The sequence below is a fragment of the Octopus sinensis genome, linkage group LG11, assembly GCF_006345805.1.
Source record: "Octopus sinensis linkage group LG11, ASM634580v1, whole genome shotgun sequence".
NCBI lineage: Eukaryota > Metazoa > Mollusca > Cephalopoda > Octopoda > Octopodidae > Octopus > Octopus sinensis.
In genome coordinates, this window is record NC_043007.1 from 16404627 (window position 1) to 16428274 (window position 23648).

At 37.9% G+C, this 23648-nt stretch overlaps 1 protein-coding gene across 8 annotated transcripts in view; it reads left to right on the forward strand.

Moving 5' to 3' along the window:
- Nucleotides 1–23648, forward strand: part of LOC115217089 (calpain-9) — a 164296-nt gene that overhangs the window by 46493 nt on the left and 94155 nt on the right. For all 8 annotated transcript variants that reach the window (XM_036507117.1, XM_036507118.1, XM_029786683.2 and 5 more), the window contains exons 2-3: nucleotides 19194–19263; nucleotides 21464–21716. In XM_036507117.1, coding sequence (XP_036363010.1) covers nucleotides 19194–19263; nucleotides 21464–21716 — 323 coding nt within the window. The remainder of the gene's footprint in view (nucleotides 1–19193; nucleotides 19264–21463; nucleotides 21717–23648) is intronic.

A 23648-nucleotide genomic window follows, 5' to 3' on the forward strand; every position in this document is an offset into this window, starting at 1 on the left:
ACATAAAATTGGTACTACAGTTGTCTTTTGTGTATTAAGGCATGTTAAGTTGATGTAATGCTAGCGCTATTAATAATAATAACAACAACAACAACAACAACAATAATTATGATGCTTATGTGTTTTTTTGACGTTGGCATAGGGCCAGAAATTGTTTGTGAGATAAGGATGTAAGTAATTTAATCTATTCCAGTATTTGACCGGTACTTTTTTTTATCAATTCTTCTCCCCTGAAAGTTTTGAAAAGCTAAGTTGACTGACAACATGGCTTGATGGAAATGGATACATTAAGAAGCACACTATATTTGTTTATTCTGATTCTAATGTTTCTAGCATTGCACCCGCCCTATAATTATTTCTAATTTAGATGTTTAGGCACAAGGCCAACAGTTTCTGAGAAGAGGAGGGTTAGTTGATTGCATTCACCTAGTACATGCCTGGTACTGTATTTTATGGGTGCCCAAAGGAATGAAAGGCAAAGTTAACTTCTATCAGGTTTGAACTCGGAACTTAAAGGGTCAGAACTAATGTCACAAGGAAGGCACTTTGTCTGATGCTCAAGCAATTCCACCAATCAAATGTCCATATAATAATCCTCTCTTTACTCTTTTACTTGTTTCAGTCATTTGACTGTGGCCATGCTGGAGCACCGCCTTTAGTTGATTGAGCCAATCGACCCCGGGACTTATTCTTTGTAAGCCTAGTACTTATTCTATCGGTCTCTTTTGCCGAACCGCTACGTTATGGGGACGTAAACACACCAGCATCAGTTGTCAAGCAATGGTGGGAGGGCAAACATATACACACACACATACACATATACACACACACACACATATATACGACAGGCTTCTTTCAGGGGTCGATTAGATAAGTACCAGTTACACACTGGGGTCAATATAATCGACTGAATCCTTTGTCTGTCCTTGTTTGTCCCCTCTGTGTGTAGCCCCTTCAGGGCAGTAAAGAAATAAGAATAATTACCAGATTTAAAAAAGGACTAAAATTCCTCCAGATGGTGCCCCAGCATGGCCACAATCTAATGACTGAAACAGGTAAAAGATAGATTATTTTCAAAATTAATTGAAACGAAGGTAGTGTATTTCCACTGAAATATGGTAACAAAAGTATGTTGATTGTCTCTCTATTACTGCTCTTTTTTGAGATATAAGGAATATCTCTGCATGTAATGGCAACCAAGCAGTTTAGGATGTGGTTTCGAGATTCTACTGTTATTTCTGCTAATTCATGCAATTCAAACAACTATACTGGAGCTGCCTTTTATAATGGTAAATGTACTTTTTGAAAACTCGAGGTGTTCTCATATGAACTGGTGTTATATAGCTGTGTTTGGTATATCATATCATATGACCCTCTGGGGAAGCTTCTATGCAGTCATTTTCACAGCAAGAAATAGCAGATAATTCTTCATCAAATTATATGGAACCACCTTAAAAGAAGCGGAGAAAAACAGATTTATACAGTATAGGCCCTAGTAGACATATATATAAAGGATTGTTGTTGCTGAAGTATCTTTCATTGTAGGTCTGGTCAGTCAGGGTTGACCTGGGCTAAATAAAACAAGAAAAAAACATACGTTTTCTGACATATACAGATATATGCATAGATGGTTGTTTGGTAGGTAGGTAGGTAGGTAGATATGAAGGAGACCATCAGTAGGTAGTTGGTAGGTAGTAAAAATGTAGGCATGCAAATAGGTTGGTTGGTAGGTAAATATATATAGATAGTTAGGTAAAGCATATGAGTGTATGAATGTGTGTATATGATATACTGTATGTATATATGTAGGCAGGTAAGCAGGTAGGTATGTATTTATGTAGCTCATTAAGTAATTATTTATTTTTTTTTTGTAATTAATTCTTTAATTATTCAGTTTATTCTTATAGTTGATTTCCCAAGAGTAAGGAGTATTTACTGACTTTCAGAAGGTTGTACTTTTGCAATCTCCTGGGCATGATCCTCTACATTATTGATATGGTGTGAAGTCGTTTTATAAACTTTGCTCGTCAATACAAGACTCCTCCCCAAGGTGGCGAGCTGGCAGAAATGTTAGCATGCCAGACGAAATGCTTAGCGGTATTTCATCTGCCGCTACGTTCTGAGTTCAAATTCCGCCGAGGTTGACTTTGCCTTACATCCTTTCGGGGTCGATAAATTAAGTACCAGTTATGCACTGGGGTCGATGTAATCGACTTAATCCGTTTGTCTGTTCTTGTTTGTCCCCTTCTGTGTTTAGCCCCTTGTGGGTAGTAAAGAAATAGGTATTTCGTCTGTCATTACGTTCTGAGTTCCAATTCGGCTGAGGTTGACTTTGCCTTTCATCCTTTCAGGGTCAATTAAATAAGTACCAGTTGCATACTGGGGTCGATCTAATCGACTGGTCCTCTCCCCCAACATTTCGGGCCTTGTGCCTAGAGTAGAAAAGAATACAAGACTCCTCCTCTCCTGATAATCTTCGTTCTTGAAATAATCCATTCAGTTATTGAGAGAAATGCTTCAGAGACCTCACCATCACCACTATCTTATATTACACATAAGATGAGGTGGGGCAAGTCGGTTACATCAACCCCAGTGCGCACCTGGTACTTATATGTTATCAATCCCTAAACGATAAAAGACAACATTGACCTCGTCAGCATTTAAACTCAGAAAGTAATACCAAAAGAAATGTCGCTAAGAATTTTGTTTTGGTTTGCTAAGGATTCTGCCAGCCCACAACCAAATAATAATAATAATAATAATAATAATAATAATAATGATAATAATACTAACAAAGGTTAGGTGAGTTAGAGGTTAAAATAACTGTCTAATAACTACCGGTATATTATCTATGTTTAACCATGGGCATACATATGCAAACATATTATGTTCATAAGTTATAGGTAAAGACAAGGATAAACATGGGTTTATCAAGAATCAAATTATGAAGAAAACAGAAAATGAAAAAGTTCTGATTAAAAACAATTGACTTACATCAATTGTTATTTATTAATTCAATGCAAGTAGTCTGCATCCCATCTAACAGCTGTTTCTGTTTCCAATGTATTGCCATTGATATTCAAAATATGTAAAAATATTAATCATATTTGGTAATAAAACCAGTCTGAAACAAGGAGCTTCATCAGTCCCATTTTCTTTTTTATGCTCTTCTTCTCTATTTATTCTTCACTCTAATGAAGCTCCTTGTTTCAGATCGGTTTTAGTACCAAATATGATTAATATTTTTACATATTTTGAATATCAATGGCAATACATTGGAAACAGAAACAGCTGTTAGATGGAATGCAGTCTGTTTGCATTGTATTAATAAATAATAATTGATGTTAGTCAATTGTTGTTAATCAGTACTTCTCCATTTTCTGTTTTCTTTATATTTTGATAATAATAACAATAATTCTTTCTAATTTTGGCACAAGGCCAGCAATTTTGTGGAGTGGGGGCAAGTCAATACCATCAGCCCTAGTCCTTGACCAGTATTTAATTTTCTTCAGTTATAGATTGAAAAATATGCTAGAGTCCCTCCCTCTCGCACTTTGCATAAGATGCAGTCAGATTCACACGGGGAACAATAATGAAAAAAAGAAAATACAATGCAATAAAGAATAAACGTAGACAGACTGTCTCCAGGAGATTGGCAATGCTGGGAGATGTTGCAAAATATTGGTAAAACTGTTTGAGAGGAAATGGGGGGGGGAAGTAAATTATGATATTTCTGATTCCAGTTTTGCCTAACATCTGCTCCAAAGACTTTTAGATTTTTATCATGAATTTTTGAAATATCCATGACAAATCAATATGATTTAATTCAGTTATCTTTGGTGATGAATAATTGATCATGGGGGAAAAAACTTCCTGAGATGGTTATTAACAAGCTCTCTAAGTTATTGAACAAACAATATCAACATAAACAAATAATCATGGTGGTGGTGGTGATGATGATGAATATGATGATGATCATGATGATGATGATGAAGAAGATTTCTGAAATAGAAATCTAAAATAGGTAGGAGGCCACAAATCTTAAGGCAGGATATAGTTGCTTGCATAGGTATGGGTATGGCTGTGTGGTTAAGAAGCTCACTTTGCAACCATGTGATTTGAGGTTCAGTCCCACTGCACAGCACCTTGGGCAAGTGGCCTTCTATTATAGTCCTTGTAAGTGGATATGATGGATGGAAACTGTGCAGAAGCCTGTTGTAATGTGTATACATGTGTGTGTGTGTGTGTGTGTGTGTGCTTTCAAAGCGAGCTTCTTAACTATATGATCACATCTATACTTGTGTGTGTGTGTGGTTTTCTTAATTGTTATTTGGCAGACGTTTTCCATGCCTGAAACTCTCAGCCCTTGAGTCACTTTGTAACTTCTGTCAATTAAAAGTAAAAAATAAAATAGTTTAACCCTTCAACATTTAAACAGGCCATATCAGGGTGTAAAGTATTTTACCCGTTTTATGTTCAAACTGGACAGGTTCAGCCTCTCACACCTACCCTACAATGTCATTCTCAAAATAACCAATCATCATCATCATCATCAAACGTCCGTTTTCCATGCTAGCATGGGTTGGACGGTTCGACCGGATTCTGGGAAGCCAGGAGGCTGCACTAGACTCCAGTCTGATCTGGCAGAATTTCTACAGCTGGATGCCCTTCCTAACACCAACCACTCCGTGAGTGTAGTGGGTGCTGTTTACGTGTCACCAGCACAGGTGCCAGGGGAAGCTGGCAACGGCCACAATCGGTTGGTGCTTTTTATGTACCGCCGGCATGGAAGCCAATCCCATCATCAAAATCTCAAAACTACAGGATAATACATGATTTACTCTAAGCAGTGTGAATAAATAAGCATTACATTTGACAGAGTAACCAGAATGCTAAATGGTTAAAACTCAGTAAAATCTTTAGCTAAGAGGAATTATTCAGAACCAAATTGTCTACTGGGAATGTTAACCAATAGTAGTAGATTGGTATCTTGTCCAAGAGAAGATTTATCTCATTTGTTTGAATGCCATGAGACCACACTTAAGCACACACTCTCTCTCTCTCTTACATGCCTCTTAGTGCTTAAGAGATATTTATATTTTCACATCTCAACCACTTAACTTAGGCGCGGATTATCAGGGTGACAGGTGACCACTTATCATCAATCACTCTATACTTACTGGGGTGTTTACACAGAAAATAGATCCACCCCACCCTATCTTTTTAAAAGATTCTGACCTACCCGTTTTTATTTTCATTTTAAATTTTGTCTCTTTGGTGGATTTTAAATGTCTATCAGAAATTCTTGTCAACATCCTACTGTATTTAATTTAGCATGAAACAATTAGATCAACTACCAACGTTGAAATTGCTTGAGATACTATCAGGACTCGTTTGTTCTGTAAAGTATCAGCTGATAATCTATATTTGTATCTATCAACGCTCTTGTTCTTTCTCTCTCGTCTTCCTGTCAGGCAAACTTTTGTGGGAAACATGTAAAGTACATGCAATCATCACGCAGAATTGTCAAAGTGTTGACAAGAATGTCTCACATTATTCATTCGGACTGTCTGCATTCTCAATGCAATTCCCATTGAAGACAACTTTACTTTTCGCCCTTTGGGGAATTGATAAAAAGTACTACTGTATTTTTGTATTTTCTGACATTAAGAATTGACATAGTATATACTCTTTTACTCTTTTACTTGTTTCAATCATTTGACTGTGGGTATGCTGGAGCACCACCTTTTAGTCGAGCAAATCGACCCCAGGATTTATTCTTTGTAAGCCTAGTACTTATTTTATCAGTCTCTTTTGCCGAACCGCTAAGTTACGGGGACGTAAACACACCAGCATCGGTTGTCAAGCAATGTTGGGGGGACAAACACAAACACACAAACACACACATACATATATCTATATATACTTATATACGACAGGCTTCTTTCAGTTTCCGTCTACCAAATCCACTCACAAGGCTTTGGTTGGCTCGAGGTTATATATATATATATATATATATATATGTATGTATGTATGTATCATCATCATCATCGTTTAACGTCCGTTTTTCATGCTAGGATGGGTTGGACGGTTCAACTGGGGTCTGGGAAGTCAGAAGGCTGCGCCAGGCCCAGTCTGATCTGGCAGTTTTTCTACAGCTGGATGCCCTTCCTAACGCCAACCACTCCAAGAGTGTAGAGGGTGCTTTTTACGTGCCACCTGCACAGGTGCCAGACGAGCTGGCAACGGCCACAATTGGATGGTGCTTTTTACATGCCAGTGGCACGGAGGCCAGTCAGGGCGGCGCTGGCAACAGCCACGTTGGATGGTTCTCTTACGGTATCACAGCTACAATTTCCATTAATGTTGTATATATATATATATATATATATATATATATATAAATAACAGACCTCTATGCAGTTTCCATCTTCCGAGTTCACTCACAAGGCATTGGTTGTCCTCGGGCTGTAGTAGAAGACATGCCCAAGGTGCTGTGCAATGGGACTGTACCTGAAACCACATGGTTGCAAAGCAAGCTTCTTAACCACAACAGCTGTGCCAGCATTTGTTTGTCATGAAAACCTATTTATTTATTTTGTAAGATGAAGAACATAACCAGCTGGGCCAAGCCCAGGATATTAGGTAATAAGAGAGCCTGTCAATAGTTGCCCTAATTTTTAGAAATAGCAGTCAAGTCTCTCTCAAATCACAATCTGTTATTCTAAATACAGAGAAATATAATCGTTTGTAACTGATATGCAAAAGAGAAAGATGGTCATGGTTGAAATTCCTCTCATCATATTGTAGATCTGCTCATTGTGGGCTAACCCTGGGTTAAACAACAACTTCAGTCTGTTACTGTTGCATATTGAATCGATCTTGGTGAGGAAATATGAAATGAACCCCCATGAGATAAATTAATTCTGTATGGAATAAATAAACCCTGCATCATCTCATGCCACCTGGTCCCCCACCACACACACACATACACAGAGAGACACACACACACACACACACGCACACGCGCGCGCGCACGCACACACACACACACGTGTGCGCACAATCCAGTGCTCTGAGTCGGGACTTCATTTTATCAACCCCCGAATAGATGAAATGCAATGTGAATCTCAATGGGATTTGAACTCAAAGCGCAGGGAACTGGAACAAATACCACGAGACATCCCGTCTGATGACAGTCTTATGGTTCCACCAATTCACTCCTTTGTATTACCACCTTTTCTTATATACAAGTCGAATTTATCAGACTCAAATTTACAGCCCAAAAAAGGTAGTTCCACCCACTTATACTCCAAGAGACTTTAGTTAAGCTAGTTAACCAGCTCCCTCTGTGGGCAAGACACTCCATTTCAATTAGTTAACTGAGGCAGAAAGGCCAAACACAATAATAATAATAATAATAATAATAATTGTGTACAGTGCTCAGATGCACTACAACTCATCTAAAGTGTATATATAATCAGGTGTAGTTTCGGCGGATTTCAGAAAGCATGAGGGCCTTAAAGGATGCAGTATCATACTTCAAACAAATTAGTGAAATAATTTCCGGTTGCTTCTTCTAAGTGTCTAAAAATTCCTTGATGAAATTCAGAATTAAGTTGTAAAGATGGTGGTTCCTTTTCTTTCTGCTTGTTTGGTATCTTTAACTAATTGTCAAAATGTACATTATTTGTCTTCTCTATAAATATTTCCATGATCATTGTTCTGATGACCTTTCTGGTTTAGAATCCTCTCTTAGGACCTTTAAACATATCACCTGCTTCCCTTCCCAGGTACATTGTTTCTGTTGAGCTTCGTTTTAGTCGTAAGTCCTTTTATTCTAATTAGATTCTTTCCTGAAACAACTACTCTCTGGAACTTACTATCATCTTGTCTTCATCTATTCTTATTTCTTTATTGTCCACAAGGGGCTAAACATAGAGGGGAGAAACAAGGACAAACAAAAGGATTAAGTCGATTACATCGACCCCAGTGCATAACTGGTACTTAATTTATCGACCCCGAAAGGATGAAAGGCAAAGTCGACCTCGGCGGAATTTGAACTCAGAATGTAGCGGCAGACAAAATACCTATTTCTTTACTACCCACAAGGGGCTAAACACAGAGGGGACAAATAAGAACAGATAAATGGATTAAGTCGATTACATCGATCCCAGTGCGTAACTGGTACTTAATTTATCGACCCCAAAAGGATGAAAGGCAAAGTCAACATCAGCGGAATTTGAACTCAGAGCATAAAGACAGACGAAATACCTATTTCTTTACTACCCACAAGGGGCTAAACTCAGAGAGGACAAACAAGAACAGACAAACGGATTAAGTCGATTACATCAACCCCAGTGCATAACTGGTACTTAATTTATCGACTCCGAAAGGACGAAAGGCAAAGTCAACCTCAGTGGAATTTGAACTCAGAACATAAAGACAGACGAAATAGCGCTAAGCATTTCACCTGACGTTCTAACGTTTCTGCCAGATCACCGCCTTGTCTTCCTCTATTCTATGATATTCAGTTTTTTAGGCTTTTGAATTTGCAGGCCTCTTCAGTTCCTTCTTTGTAGTCCATTACATTACTGTGGCTTCAAGCCTTGTCTGGAACAAAATTAAATATCAGAAAAGTTGCTGCTGCTTTCATTGCTATGGCATATTAATTCTATCAACTGCATGCAAATAGCTTATTAATCATAATACATATAAACGGTTAATTAGCTACATTAATTGCACCCTAATGACTCATTACATGCATTAAATACGCACAAATGGAATATTAGCCATTATTAAATGCAGAATTAGTTTTATCTTATATCTTTTACTTGTTTCAGTCACTGAACTGCAGTCACACTAGAGCACCATATTGGAAAATTTATTCTACAAGTCGCTTTTGTGGAACCACTAAGTTACAGGAACAGAAACAAACCAATATTGGTTGTCAGGCGATGGTGGGGAACAAACACGTACAGATATACATCTCTATACATATATGATAAGCTTCCACACAGTTTCTGTTTACGAAATTCACTCACATGGCCGATGCCAGTACCCCCTGACTGGTTCTCATGCCGGTGGTATATAAAAAGCACCAACAAAACATGGCCGATGCCAGTGCCCCACAACTGGCCCCAGTGTTGGTGGCACGTAAAAAGCACTATCTGAACGTGATCAATGCCAGGCCCACCTGACTGGCTCCAATGATAGTGGCACGTAAAAAGCACCCACTACACTCTTGGAGTAGTTGGCATTAGGAAGGGCATCCAGCTGTAGAAACTATGCCAGATCAGACTGGAGCCTGATGCAGCCGTTGGCTCTCCAGACATCAGTCAAACTATTCAACCCATGCCAGCATGGAAAACAGACATTAAATGATGATGATGATGGTATTGGTCAGCTTGAGGCTAAACATGTGTATCACCTATAAGAAACTTACCCAAGGTGTCACACAGTGGGACTGAACCCAAAACCATGTTGCAATGTGCGCTTCTCATATATATATATATATATATATATATATATATATACGTATGTGTTTGTGTGACTGTGTTTGTCCCTTCAACATCGCTTGACAACCGATGCTGGTGTGTTTACGTCCCCGTAACTTAGTGGTTCAGCAATAGAGACACCGATAGAATAAGTACTAGGCTTACAAAGAATAAGTCCTGGGGTCGATTTGCTCGACTAAAGGCGGTGCTCCCACATGGCCACAGTCAAATGACTAAAAACAAGTAAAAGAGTAAAGAGTAGAGTAGTAATAATAATCCTTGAGGTGTGCTGCCCCAATTATTAAGCTTGTGAAAGTTATTGAAGAAACACCCTTATAGGTATACTTGCTGTATCCCTGTTTTAGATTAAGTACACAACATCCCTATGTATTTTAAAACATGACTAAAAGGGATTGGCAGCAGCAGCAACACAGGGCGTCTGGCTTTTAAACATTACCTCAGAAAACCCATTGAATCTATGCCTACTTGGAAACGAAGACATGAAAATGATAATAATGATGAGGATGGTGGCAGTGGTAGTGATGATGAAGGAGTGGTAGTGATGATGGAGTGGCAGTGGTGGCGGTGGTGGTGGTGATGACACTTATAGGAGTGTTTATAAAGGCACTTATGGGTGTGTACATATATTTATAGATATAGATGAATATATATATAACAGTAAAATAAAACTTTATATTTGCAAAATGTTGCAGACCAATTTTATTCATTTTATATATGTGTATATATATATGTGTATATATATATGTGTATATATATATGTGTATATATATATATATATATATATATACACATATATAAAATGAATAAAATTGGGCTGCAACATTTTGCAAATCTAAAGTTTTATTTTGCTGTTTCCTCTGTATCAACTTTAAGATTATGGAATTTGGCAATCTGTGCAAGAAATGTATACTGTGATAATGAGACTGGGGGAAAAAGGTAGTAAATGGTTTTGTGTGTGTGTGTGTATAGTACATCAGCTAAGGTCACGTGACTTGCTAGTTTTGCTTTATGAATCGTGCTGCTATCAAGCCAAATTGGCAAAAGAAAAACCTACCTAAAATGGAAATATTCTGATGTGTAAATAAAGAAATATGGAAATATTCCAGCATCTTAATGAAATTATCGTCATTTAGCTGGAAAACAAAAGAATCTATTTATTTATTCATTTATTTATTTATTCATTATGACAGAAGTCTTCAGAGGATAATCAAAACCAGAGAATTTGCAGACATACAATGAAGACATCTTAGAATTTTATAGAATATGTAGGTTTTACTTGGCATGGGAAGATATTCTTATATCAGATAAAATTCCATATATGCAGGAAACTTTATCCCATGATTCTGTTTACTTACCACTTTTCATGCTGTAATAGTTTGTCCTTAAAAAGCTATACAAAATATTCAGCTGTTTTATCTGAGAATTGTCAGGTAGCCTGTTAGTTCCTGTTTAGTAAACCTGATAGCTACCCTGCCCAAACTTTATTTTTATCTGTCTTCTTCTACTGTCTGTTGATGAGGTGGGAAGTAATTAGTTTTCTAATGAGTTCATTTAATCAGAGAACGGTTTGCTCAGTAGATTAACATGCAAGATACAGCTATATTTAACCTATTTTTGGTTTCATTCAACTCACTGCTTTTTTTGTCTGGCCAAATAGGTAGAAAGCATTTTACAGTATTTGGTTGCATTCCTTTAACCCTTTCCTTACCAACCCGGCTGAAACCGGCTCTGGCTCTGTTGTACAAATGTCTTATTTTCTTAAGTTTTGAATTAAAATCTTCCACCAAACCTTTGTCACAATTTATATTCCTAACACTAGCTGAATGATAACTAAGTTATTTTACTAAATTCTTTGTTATATTTAAAGTAATTGAAAGAAACACAGAGCATCTCAAAATAAATACAGTAACGAAAGGGTTAAGTACTAACTTCAGATCTCATCAAAGTTCACTTTACCCTTCATATTTCCAGGATTGTAAATACTGACCACGCAGTTGTGTTGATTTAATGAACTTTATGCTCCCACCAAATTTGCACCTTTGCAAAAATTCAGTATTGTCTAAACCCCAAAATTACCCTTAATTGGACAGACTATAACACACACACAAAAAAAAAACAATCAAGTATACTCTTTTACTCTTTTACTTGTTTCAGTCATTTGACTGTGGCCAGGACTTATTCTTTGTAAGCCTAGTACTTATTCTATCAGTCTCTTGCTGACCTGCTAAGTTACAGGGACGTAAACACACCAGCACCGGTTGTCAAGCGATGTTGGGGGGACTAACACAGACACACAAACATATACACACACACATACATATATATATATATATATATATATATTATATATATATATATATACATACACATACATATATATGACAGACTTCTTTCAGTTTCCAAATCCACTCAAGGCTTTGGTCGGCTCGAGGCTATAGTAGAAGATGCCCAAGGTGCCATGCAGTGGGACTGAACCCAGAACCATGTGGTTGGTAAGCAAGCTAGTTACCACACAGCCACTCCTATGCCTATGTGTATACAAATTTTTTTTCAGTTATTTTTAATCAGATGGGAATCAAGGGCTCTCTGAGACTGGTGATGGGACCTGGCCCAAAATATTACCTAATTCACCTTTAGATGAAGAAAAAGGGCTAATAGGACAGAAAAGAAAGATAAATCTCCTTCTAGACTGGATGTAACACTGTCAAAGGTGGCATTCTCAGAATGCTTTCAGTGCCTGAGATGTTTGTTCTGCAGGAGTTGTGCAGACAATTCCTTGACATTGTTACCATCATAAAATTCAGTGACTGGGCCGTTTGAAAAGTTGTAAACTAACCAGTCAGCAGCACTATTGTTCCTTCTAATTTGTGATATAAAATTTAGAAGCAAAACTAAAAACAAAAATTAGTCGGTATAATCGATAGCTATTCGTTCATGCCGAATAAATGATTTTGTTGGTTAATTAATTCACCACATGATTAAAATATCAAGAATACCTGATTTTTGCTAATTACATCTTTTAATGTAAGAGCTTAGAAAATTATTTTGAATGGTGATGCTGTCAGTGGGAGAAGTGGCGGCAATGGTGGCAGTGGTGACTCATCTGTTGATGGAATGATTATAGGTTTTCCAGCTAGAAACTCTGAAAGCAATGGTAATTTACTGTATGGCACCATCAGAATTTAAATCATCTCTACCACCTTCACTCTGGGGTACAATTAGTTCAACAGCATAAGAATGGCTGTAGTTATAAGACTAAGGGTACATCTGTACAGGGAACTCTGCAATGCAAGGGACTATCTGGGTTCCTAGATTATCATCTGGTCAGAGGCAAACCTTACCTCATAAAATATTTAATTTAATTATTAATTCAAAAATGTTTCCTTCAAATCAACAAAGAGCATTTTGTCATGTTTCTGGGGCTGAGAAAATCATCTCAATTCACTTCATTGTTTTTAAATTGAATATTTAATGTTGATGACAATGACAAGGGACTGTGTGTGCAACTTGGGTGGAACAAATATTACAAGTGGTGAAAGCACAGGTTGATAAATATTCTAGCTGATGCTTACATGTTATGCTGAAAAAGAAGGTACACACACAGGCGTAGGAGTGGCTGTGTGGTAAGAAGCTTGCTTACCAACCAGCAGTACATTGCGTTTTTTAGCTAAAACTTCATTGCACATCACTCTAGTTCACTCAGCTTTTAAATGGATAACACTGCAATGGACTGATGTCACATTTAGGAGAAATGTTGGCCTACTCACCTTCACAGCAGGGTAGCATCATTCAAAAGCTAAAACAAGGTGAGGATATGTTTCTTTATTAGCCACACAGGGCTGAACACAGACAGGACAGATTACAAAGTAGAGCTTTTCTTTGGGGGGAGAAAAAAAAAAAGAAAAAAGTGGAGTAGGTTTTCGATCGAAAGGGATCGTAAAATGGAAAAAAAAAAAGAAAAAACCATCAATAGGGATCTTGTATCACAGAAATGTCATGACGTAAACAAGGTGAGGATAGACATGACCAGTGGAGTGTATCATTTGATAGTTGATACAGTGACATATATAAACACACACACACACGTACATATATGAATATAGATAAGACAAATGAGAGAGAGAGAGAGGGGGATACAGAGATATAACAGGCTTCTGTGTCATTTCTGCCTATCATTATCCACTTGCCAGGCATTGCTGAACATCAAGACTATAGAAGAAAACACTAAAGGTGGAGAGCTGGCAGAAACATTAGCACGCCGAGCGAAATGCTTAGGAGTATTTCATCTGCCGTTACGTTCTGAGTTCAAATTCCGCCATGGTCAACTTTGCCTTTCATCCTTTCTGGGTCGATAAATAAAGTACCAGTTTCGCACTGAGGAGTGGGGTCGATGTAATCGACTTAATCTGTTTGTCTGCCCTTGTTTGTCCCCTCTATGTTTAGCCCCTTGTGGTTAATAAAGAAATAGGTATTTCATCTGCCGTTATGCTCTGAGTTCAAATTCTGCCTAGTATTTCGTCTGCCGCTACGTTCTGAGATCAAATTCCGCCAAGGTCGACTTTGCCCTTCATCCTTTCGGGGTCGATAAATAAAGTACCAGTTACACACAGGGATCGATGTAATCGACTTAATCCGTTTGTCTGCCCTTGTTTGCCCCCTCTATGTTTAGCCCCTTGTGGTTAATAAAGAAATAGGTATTTCATCTGCCGTTATGCCCTGAGTTCAAATTCTGCCAAGGTTGACTTTGCCTTTCATCCTTTCGGGATCGATAAAAGAAGTACCAGTTTCGCACTGGGGAGGGGGGGGGGGCGATGTAATCGACTTAATCCGTTTGTCTGCCCTTGTTTGTCCCCTCTATGTTTAGTCCCTTGTGGGTAATAAAGGAATAGGTTTTACGTCTGCCGTTATGCTCTGAGTTCAAATTCCGCCGAGGTTGACTTTGCTTTACATCCTTTCGGTGTTGATAAATAAAGTACCAGTTTCGCACTGGAGTCAATGTAATCGACTTAATCCATTTGTCTGTCTTTGTTTGTCCCCTCTGTGTTTAGCCCCTTGTGGGCAATAAAGAAAATATATAGAAGAAAACACTTGTCCACAATAACTTACAGTCAGATTGAACTGAAAACCACTCCCTAACCACACAGCCATACCTGATTGGTGCTATTTCAGTTATACTTCGCCTGTTGATGGTTATGTATGGGATGTTGGTCAGGTGCTATTTTCGTTTTGGCTTCAAAACTAATTTCCTGACCCTGGTCACCATTCTCTTTGACACTTTTAAACTCAAGTCAGTTTACATTACCGGTGTGATGGTGGTAGTCATGGTGATGATGGCAATGGACACTGGTGGTGAAGGTGGTTGTGGCAGTGACAAGGATGAAGGTGGTGATGGTTGTGGCAGCATTAGTGGAGGAAGAAGAGGATGGTGGTGTTTGTGAAGGTGATGGTGTTTGCAAAAGTGGTGGTGGCAGTGGTGGTGTTTGTGAAAGTGGTAGCGGTAATGATGGTTGCGAAGGTGGTGGCAGTTATTGTGATGGTGATAAAGGTAGTGGCACTAGTAGTAGTGGGGGGGGTGAAGGTATTGATTGGGGGTGAGTAGTAGTGCTGGTGGTGGTGGTGGCATGGGTAGTGGGGAGGCGTCTACAAGTGAACATTCTAGTTTATAGACTTAACCTTCAGGTAAGACGTAAGCTGCTGTTCTATGTCTACATCTAGAACTATTTAAAAATATCGGTAATTAATTTTCAGCACAAAGAACGAACCATTTAACATCAATCTTGATCCACACACTTCTGTTCTAAAATAAACATCACTGACTTTACTTTGACAGCTTTTCACTCTGCTAAAAGTTAATGAAAATACTTGGCAATTACATAAGTATACAAGTGCAACCATAATGTTCTACGAAACACCACTGGAGTGTTGACTTCTATATTATTGTTATGGTTGTTTACCCCTTGGTAGGTCCTGATCCAGCAGGCTTATGATTAAAAAGGCTTCCAGTCATGACTACCTCATCTGGTTTTTGTTTGTTTGGTTTTTTCTTTCAAACATAATGTTTGTAATTACGGAGATGTACTTGCATAGCAAGTGACTTGATCTGAGTTCGTGTGCTAGAACGAAAACAATTGCAGCGTGGAAGGTGTTTATAAGCCATTTAAGAAACACACAAAAACTGTTAGATTCTCTTCAACATTTAAATTTAATCTGTCGAAATATTTTCGTTGCTTTGAGACTGACAAAACTTTGTGCTGGTTCACTTTATTTGATGTGGCCATTTTTTTTTTTTTTTTTTTGCAAAGATGGTAAAGGGTAAGGGTAAAGACCCCCTTTGGTCTGAATGACCATGGGATTACACCTAGAAAGTTCCCCTTGAAGGTACAAGTCCAGGTAAGGCTGTTTTATGGAAGACCAACAGTCATTCATGCATACCAGTTTCGCACTGGGGGGGTCCATGTAATCGACTTAATCCGTTTGTCTGCCCTTGTTTGTCCCCTCTATGTTTCTGCCAAGGTTGACTTTGCCTTTCATCCTTTCGGGATCGATAAAAGAAGTACCAGTTTCGCACTGGGGTCAATGTAATAGACTTCAACCGTCTGTCTGTCTTTGTTTGTCCCCTCTATGTTTAGCCCCTTGTGGGTAGTAAAGAAACATATAGTAAAAAACACTTCCATACCAGCCTCCTCTCTCCATGCCAAGCCATCAATGTTATCCAAGGGAAAGGCAAAGACCAATACAGCTTGGCACCGGTGACATCACAACTCGTTTCTACAGCTGAGTGAACTGGAGCAACATGAAACAAAATGTCTTGCTCAAGAACACAACACGCAGCTCAGTCTGGGAATCAAACTCACTACCTCTTAGCTATGCCTTGAAAGTTTATTTGGTCAATTGGAATTGTAAGAAGCTTGTTGTGCGTGTGGGTGCAGGCACACGCAATATTAACATACCTAGGCTTTGCTTGTTACTGCTAATGATGTGATATTTATACACCTTGTTGACATTACAATCAATGACATTACAATCAATAGCTCTGTGCTTTCAAATAACCCATGAAATGAAAAAATTCCTTACTTGAAAAACAGGTAAGGATTAGGAACAGGAAGAGTATCTAGCCACAAAATCCTACCTCAAATAAGTCTTCAGCCGACACATGCTAACATAGAAAAATAGAAGTCATACAAATGAATAAATGAAGATATATATATATTTGTAGGATGCTAGGAAGTTACCTTTCTGGTTTTTTCCAATGTCATTTGCAATATTTATATTCAGCTCTGTTTTCTAATAAAACAATTAAGTTATTTTTAAAATTTTTTGTCTGTATGTATGTGTGTATATATGTGTGTGAGTGTGTGTATGTATGTTTTTATTTGTATGTATGTATGTATGCATTTGCATATGTATGTGTATGTATGCCTGTGTGTGTATGTATGCCTGTGTGTATATATGTATGTATACATGTATGTATATATGTATGCATGTGTATATATATATATGTATGTAGGCATGTGTGTATATATGTGTATGTATGTAAGCATGTGTGTATATATGTGTATGTATGTAGGCATGTGTGTGTATATATGTGTATGTTTGTATGTATATGCATGTATGTATGTATGTATGTGTGTGTGTTTGTATGTATATACATGTATGTATGTGTGTATGTATGTATGTATGTGTATGTATGTGTATATGTATTTATGTATATGCATGTATGTATATAATGCATTTTGTGCACAGTAGCATCACTGCTTATTGATCTCTCGTGAATCAAATCATTGGTTCACTGCATTTTCAGAGGCGAAAGCAACAATAGAAAATCTGTGCAATTCAAGCGGAATAAAACCCCCACAAGACAAACTTTTGCTGGACTCTAATTTATCGATTTTTTTTTCCTCAACAATATGTATATCTTTCAGAGACATACATACACTCACATACATGCATATTTACATACATGAATACACATAGCATGTTATCATGCGTACATACATGCTCATATATGTATGTACGTACATGATGGCTGTAACCTGATTTCAAGCTCTGCCGTTGCCTGGTTGTCTCTTAATCATGAGCTGTATGGATGCAGCTTTTCAGTTCTGCTAGGATCCTATACTGTTTCGTACAGATGTGGCTCTAGGATGGGCAACTCTTGCAGCTGGTGTTTGTTTGTTTGTTTGTTGAGCGAAGCGGTCTTCATCCCAGAGCTCTGTAGTGGGAGAAGTCTGAAACGTGGTCCTTCGCTACTCGTGATGGAGGACAAGCGCATGCACAAAGACACGCACACACAAAACAGGCTTCTTGGTCAATCCAAGACCATTGTAGAAAACACTTACCCAAGGTGTCATGCAGTGGTATTGAACCATGAACTATATAGTTGCAAAGTGATCTTAATCACACATCTAAGCATAAACGATAAAAACTTCTTACCACGTGTGTGTGTGTGTGTGTGTGTGTGTGTGTGTGTGTGTGTATGTATACACTTGCACACACTTCCAGTCACCTCAGGCATGTAATCACTCACATACTTTTCCTGGACCCCTTCTTCAGACCTTTCCTTTCTCTTCTTTCTGATGAAGAGTTGTGGTCAAAACATTAAAAAAACACACTCTTTTTCCCACCTTTACTAAGCATCAAAATATTGCATTTTATATGTATGTCTTTTGTTGTTTTGTTATTTTTTATTTTTAATGTCCAATTTGACACTATATGTATATATGTGCTGGTGCCACGTAAAATGCACTCAGTCCACTCTGCAGGGTGATTGGTGTTAGGAAGAGCATCCAACTGTAAAACAGACACAGGGGTCTGGTGCAGTCTTCTGCCTAGCCAGCTCCAGTCAAACTGTCCAACCCATTCCAGAATGGAAGGCAGATGTTAAAAGATGATGAGGATATATATATTTAGGGGAGAATTCACAAAAAAAACAAAAGATGAAGACAGGTGGTGTAGACAACAAACAGATGTATTAGTATAACACTTGGGAAGTGAAAAAGTCTTTAATGTTTCGAGCCTATGCTCTTCCACAGAAAGAAACAAGGAGAGAAAATAAAGAATGTGTAGTAGCTAGCGATCTATCATGGCGAAGGCCAGTCAGAAGGGTCACACAGGAGACCTAGGGAGAAGGGGAGATAACAAAGTGGTGGTGATCCTAAAATGAAGGTGCGCATGCATGTGTATAAGAGAGTTTGTGTGTGTATATATATATATATATAAAAAGAGCAATAAAGATTCAAGTTAATTTTAAAAAATTTACTTGAATATGGTACCTAACTTAGATGCACCAAAAAAAACTATACTGATTTAACAATACAGTAATGTGGGGTGATTATAAGCGAGAAAGAAGCAACTTCATGAGTATAGCCTCAAACACTAGGATGTCTAGAGAACTTACATGTATTTTAGCTGATGAGTACGGGACTCGTTTATATGCTGTAATCTTTGCAACTTTTAATAAAACCTGTCCTTGTATGAAACGATCGTACTAAATACCTATCCATTCTTGTTGCTTCTTTCTCGCGTATATATATATATATATATTATATATATATATATACTGTTTTATATAAACACCAATCTTTCAAATAAATTTCTTACAAGTTTGTTAATTTGTTTCATTGCTTTAAAATCTCTTTTTTTTTCACTTCATTTTGTTTTGTTTTCCATTTGTAGGAAATCTGTGAAGACCCAAAATTCTTTGTTGGCGGTGCCTCCCGATTTGATGTAAAACAAGGAGAACTTGGTAAGTTGGTTTTTATTTCCCAAACTCTCAACAGATATTCTAAACTAGTACAGTTTATTTCGTTCCCATTATGGCAACCACTACTTGGCTTTAACTACTAGCAGCATGTAATTTAGTTTCCTCACCAATTACTTCACTGAAAATATAATATTACTATTTTTGTTTGTGATTAATTTAGAACTTGCATTCCAATGTAATTTTTCTTATTCAGTATTTATTTAATGAGAATTTCAAGATTAATTTGGAACTAATTGTTGTAATTACACTGCAAGGTGTGTTGTGTAATATGCGATATATGTACTATAAACATAACAGGTCATGGTTATCAAGTCACACCACTGATTGTCCTTGCTTCATAAAGCTTTGTAATGTCACATCTTATTAAAGTTTTGTAATGATACTTTTGAATCCTTCTATATGTTGGATATACAGATTTCACAAAGCAGGGATAGACACATCTGTCTTCACACAACTTCAAATTACTCCACTACACACGATACTCCAATAAATACAAACTCTCAACAACTTCCTACTACTTCCATGCACTCTCAATGACTGTTACAACCTCTCTCATCTCAACCAATACACTACTTTTTATAAGATTTCAACTGTTCCATTCTTCCAATTGCACATGTGTGTCAATGACTCTCACCACAACATATACATAGGGTGGAGGCATAGCCGTTTGGTTAAGAACTTTGCTTCACTGCCACATGATTTCATGTTCAAGCCCACTGTATGGCACCTTTGTGAAATGGTGTTTTTTTTTCACTATAGCATCATGGCCTTGTGAGTAGACTTAGTTGATGAAAACTGAGATACCTGTCATGTACATATAAACAGATATTTGTTTGCTTCAAATTTAACCTGTTTTGTGTTACTTTGATAACATTTGTGTTAGCATAAATTTTCTACCGTCCGAACGTGGCAGATGCCAGTGCCGCCTGACTGGCATCTGTGTCAGTAACACGTAAAAGCACCGACCGATCATGGCCGTTTGCCAACCTGCTCTGGCCCCTGTGCCGGTGGCACGTAAAAAACACCCACTACACTCACGGAGTGGTTGGTGTTAGGAAGGGCATCCAGCTGTAGAAAATACTGCCAAATCAGACTGGAGCCTGGTGCAGCCTCCATGGCTTACCAGACCCTGGTCAAACCATCCAACCCATGCTAGCATGGAAAACGGACGTCAAATGATGATGATGATGATGATGCTGATTGGTTTATTGGTATTTTGTACCTTTTTTTTTTCTATATTTAACCCTTTAGCATTCAGATTATTCAGTCAAATGTGATGCTTATTCATTCACATTATTTTAAACTGATCATGCATTATCTCACCGCTTCGAAATTTCTATGATATGATTGTTTCATTTTTAGAATGTCATTGTAAGGTAAGTGTGAGAGACCAGATCTGGCCAGTTTGAAGATGAAACAAGTAGAATATTTTGGCCTGTTATGGCCAGTTTAAATGCTAAAGAGTTAAACCATTTGTTCTTAAGAAATAAAACACTTTTTTTTCATATGTGTCAGTGAGAAGTTTCAAATTTGAATGCAGATGAAATTACACCTGCAATCAAACAGTCCTGCACACCTTATACATGTCATCATCTGAAAAAGATTTTCTAACTAGAAAGGGTATGGCCTGGTCAGCCTGTAATGATATGCATAAGATCTGGTCATCAAGTCTAAGTAGGGATTTCAAACTTAAAATCTTCAAAGCCACAGTTGAACCAATTCTACTATATGGCTCAGAAACCTGGACGTTATCAAAGAAGCTTGAGAGGCGGTTGGATGGAACTTATACTCGTCTCCTTATGAGAGCTCAAAATCTCTCGTGGAAACGACATCCAACCAAAGTACAAATATATGGGAAATTACCACCTGTATCATCTCTTGTGAAAGGTAGGAGAGTCCAGTTTGCTGGACATTGTTGTAGACCTGAAAATGAGGCAATTTCTACTCTTCTCCTCTGGAAGCCATCTGCTAGCGATACCTGAGAGCACACACTCTCTTACCCTGATGTAATCTCCGGGGATACAGGCATCCAGCAACAGGACCTCTGTAATGCTATGATGGGACGTGAAGTCTGGCGTAACATAGTAAATTCCATTGTCTCGACCACGGTCGAACAATGACGATGATTATGCAGCGTCTCACACCCTCATTGACACATTGTTCTTTTTTGTTATTATTTCAGGTGACTGTTGGTTGTTGGCGGCTGTTGCCTCTCTCACCATTGATCAGAAATTACTGTTTAGAGTTGTGCCACTTGGTCAAAACTTTCAGGAAAACTATACTGGCTGCTTCCGCTTCCGTTTCTGGCATCAAGGAGACTGGGTGGATGTCGTCGTTGATGACAGGATCCCAACTTCTTACGGACAGTTGATTTACATGCATTCTGCTGACAAGAATGAGTTCTGGAGCGCTTTGTTGGAAAAGGCTTATGCCAAGTAAGTAACTTTGTTGTATCATTTCTCTTGATTGTATGATTGTTTTTTTTATGATTTTTTTAATGATTTTGTATGATTTAAAGCATCAGCTGGCAGAAACGTTAGCACGCCAGGTGAAATGCGTAGCCGTATTTCATCTGCCATTACGTTCTGAGTTCAAATTCTGCTGAGGTCGACTTTGCCTTTCATCCTTTCGGGGCTTTCTGTGTTTAGCCCCTTGTGGGTAGTAAAGAAATATGTATGATTGGTTTTTTTTTCCTTGTTTGGTGTAGTGGAAGGTTTTATGTCTGTCACTTTTAGAAACCCTCCAAAAACAATGAAGCTGAAGCAGTTAATGTTCCTCTTGGACAGTTGCATGGTGATTGTTGCTAGCAGACTGAGTAATCTGGTCACATTTGTTCAGCTCTGTTTTAGAAGTTATATGGTGGAAGACATTCCAACCATAACTATCATTGCTTTTATTCAGATACTAGCAGCTAAGCCCGGTTTCACCCGGTCTGTTTGGATGATGTGGCTGTGATCGTTTTCAGTTAGGCATAATCTATAACAGCATTTGTCAACCTTATCATTTTGAGTCCCCTGTTTCGAATGGAGCCTCCAGCTATATGAAAATTTCCTGACCCCACACCGTCAGAAAACAGCTTCTAAGCAACTGGTTGTTTTAATGGCAGAAGAAAGAGGGAAGTTCCATTAGAAAATTTTTAATCGATTTTCTCGGTAAGTATGGGGGTTAGGAAAAAATACAAACTGCATTCCAATCTATGCACCCATCTCCACATGTGTGCCATTTTGCATGCGAATCCACCCAGCCATTTGGCTGTGAACCTCAAGACAAGAAAGAATACAACAATCGCCCATCTCCAATTTATATTATAGGTTATATATGAAGAATAAGGTTATATAGGAAGGTGGCGAGCTGGCAGAAGCGTTAGCACACTGGGCGAAATGCTGTTACATTCTGAGTTCAAATTCTGCCGAGGTCGACTTTGCCTTTCATCCTTTCGGGGTCGATAAATAAAGTACCAGTTTTGCACTGGGGTCGGTGTAATCGACTTAATCCCTTTGTCTGTCCTTGTTTGTCCCTTCTGTGTTTAGCCCCTTGTGGGCAATAAAGAAATATATATATGAAGAATAATATTATCTAAAGTGTCTTTTGTATGTTTTAAAGTATCAAAAGTAAATTATATGAAGATTTGGTTGCTATTTCTAGCATGTTTAAATGATTGTGTACAAGATGCCCTGTTAGCTTGCATTGTTCCAATGTGGCTTTGTGTAGTTGTAGTGAACAGTAACTTTCATTCAATTTTGCTTGCCGTCTTCTAATTCCTCCACCAGAGGGATGCTGGGTAAAAAAATGTGGCATGAGTGGGGAAGCCTGGCAAGCGTACCTCTGGTGTATTTCAGTTGTACTCACTGACTGACATGAAACACTTGATAAGTATCACAAAGCTTTCATCATCAAATGCACAGCCGTAATTAACATAACGAGTCAGTAAACAGTCATTGAAGTGGTTGGGTTTTTTTTGTTTGTTGTTTTTCGTTTTGTCATCCCCCCACCCCCAATATCTAATTACAACTATTTTAACAAGTCACCACCTCCTTACAATTAATTGGTTCAGTATATACTTATATGCCTGAAATGAGAATATAACGAGAGAGAGAGAGAAAGAGTGAGCCAGAAAGAGGCTGGAACGGGATTATTTATATCCATTTTGATACCAACTCATCTGAAACCGACTCTGGTTCTAGGACACAAAATTCCCTTGATATAAAGTGTTAGTCATACTTAAATTTTCTTGATATAAAGTATTACTTGTACTTAAATTTAAACCTTCCATAAAAATTTCTGAAACCGACTCTGGTTCTAGGACACAAAATTCCCTTGATATAAAGTGTTAGTCATACTTAAATTCTCTTGATATAAAGTGTTAC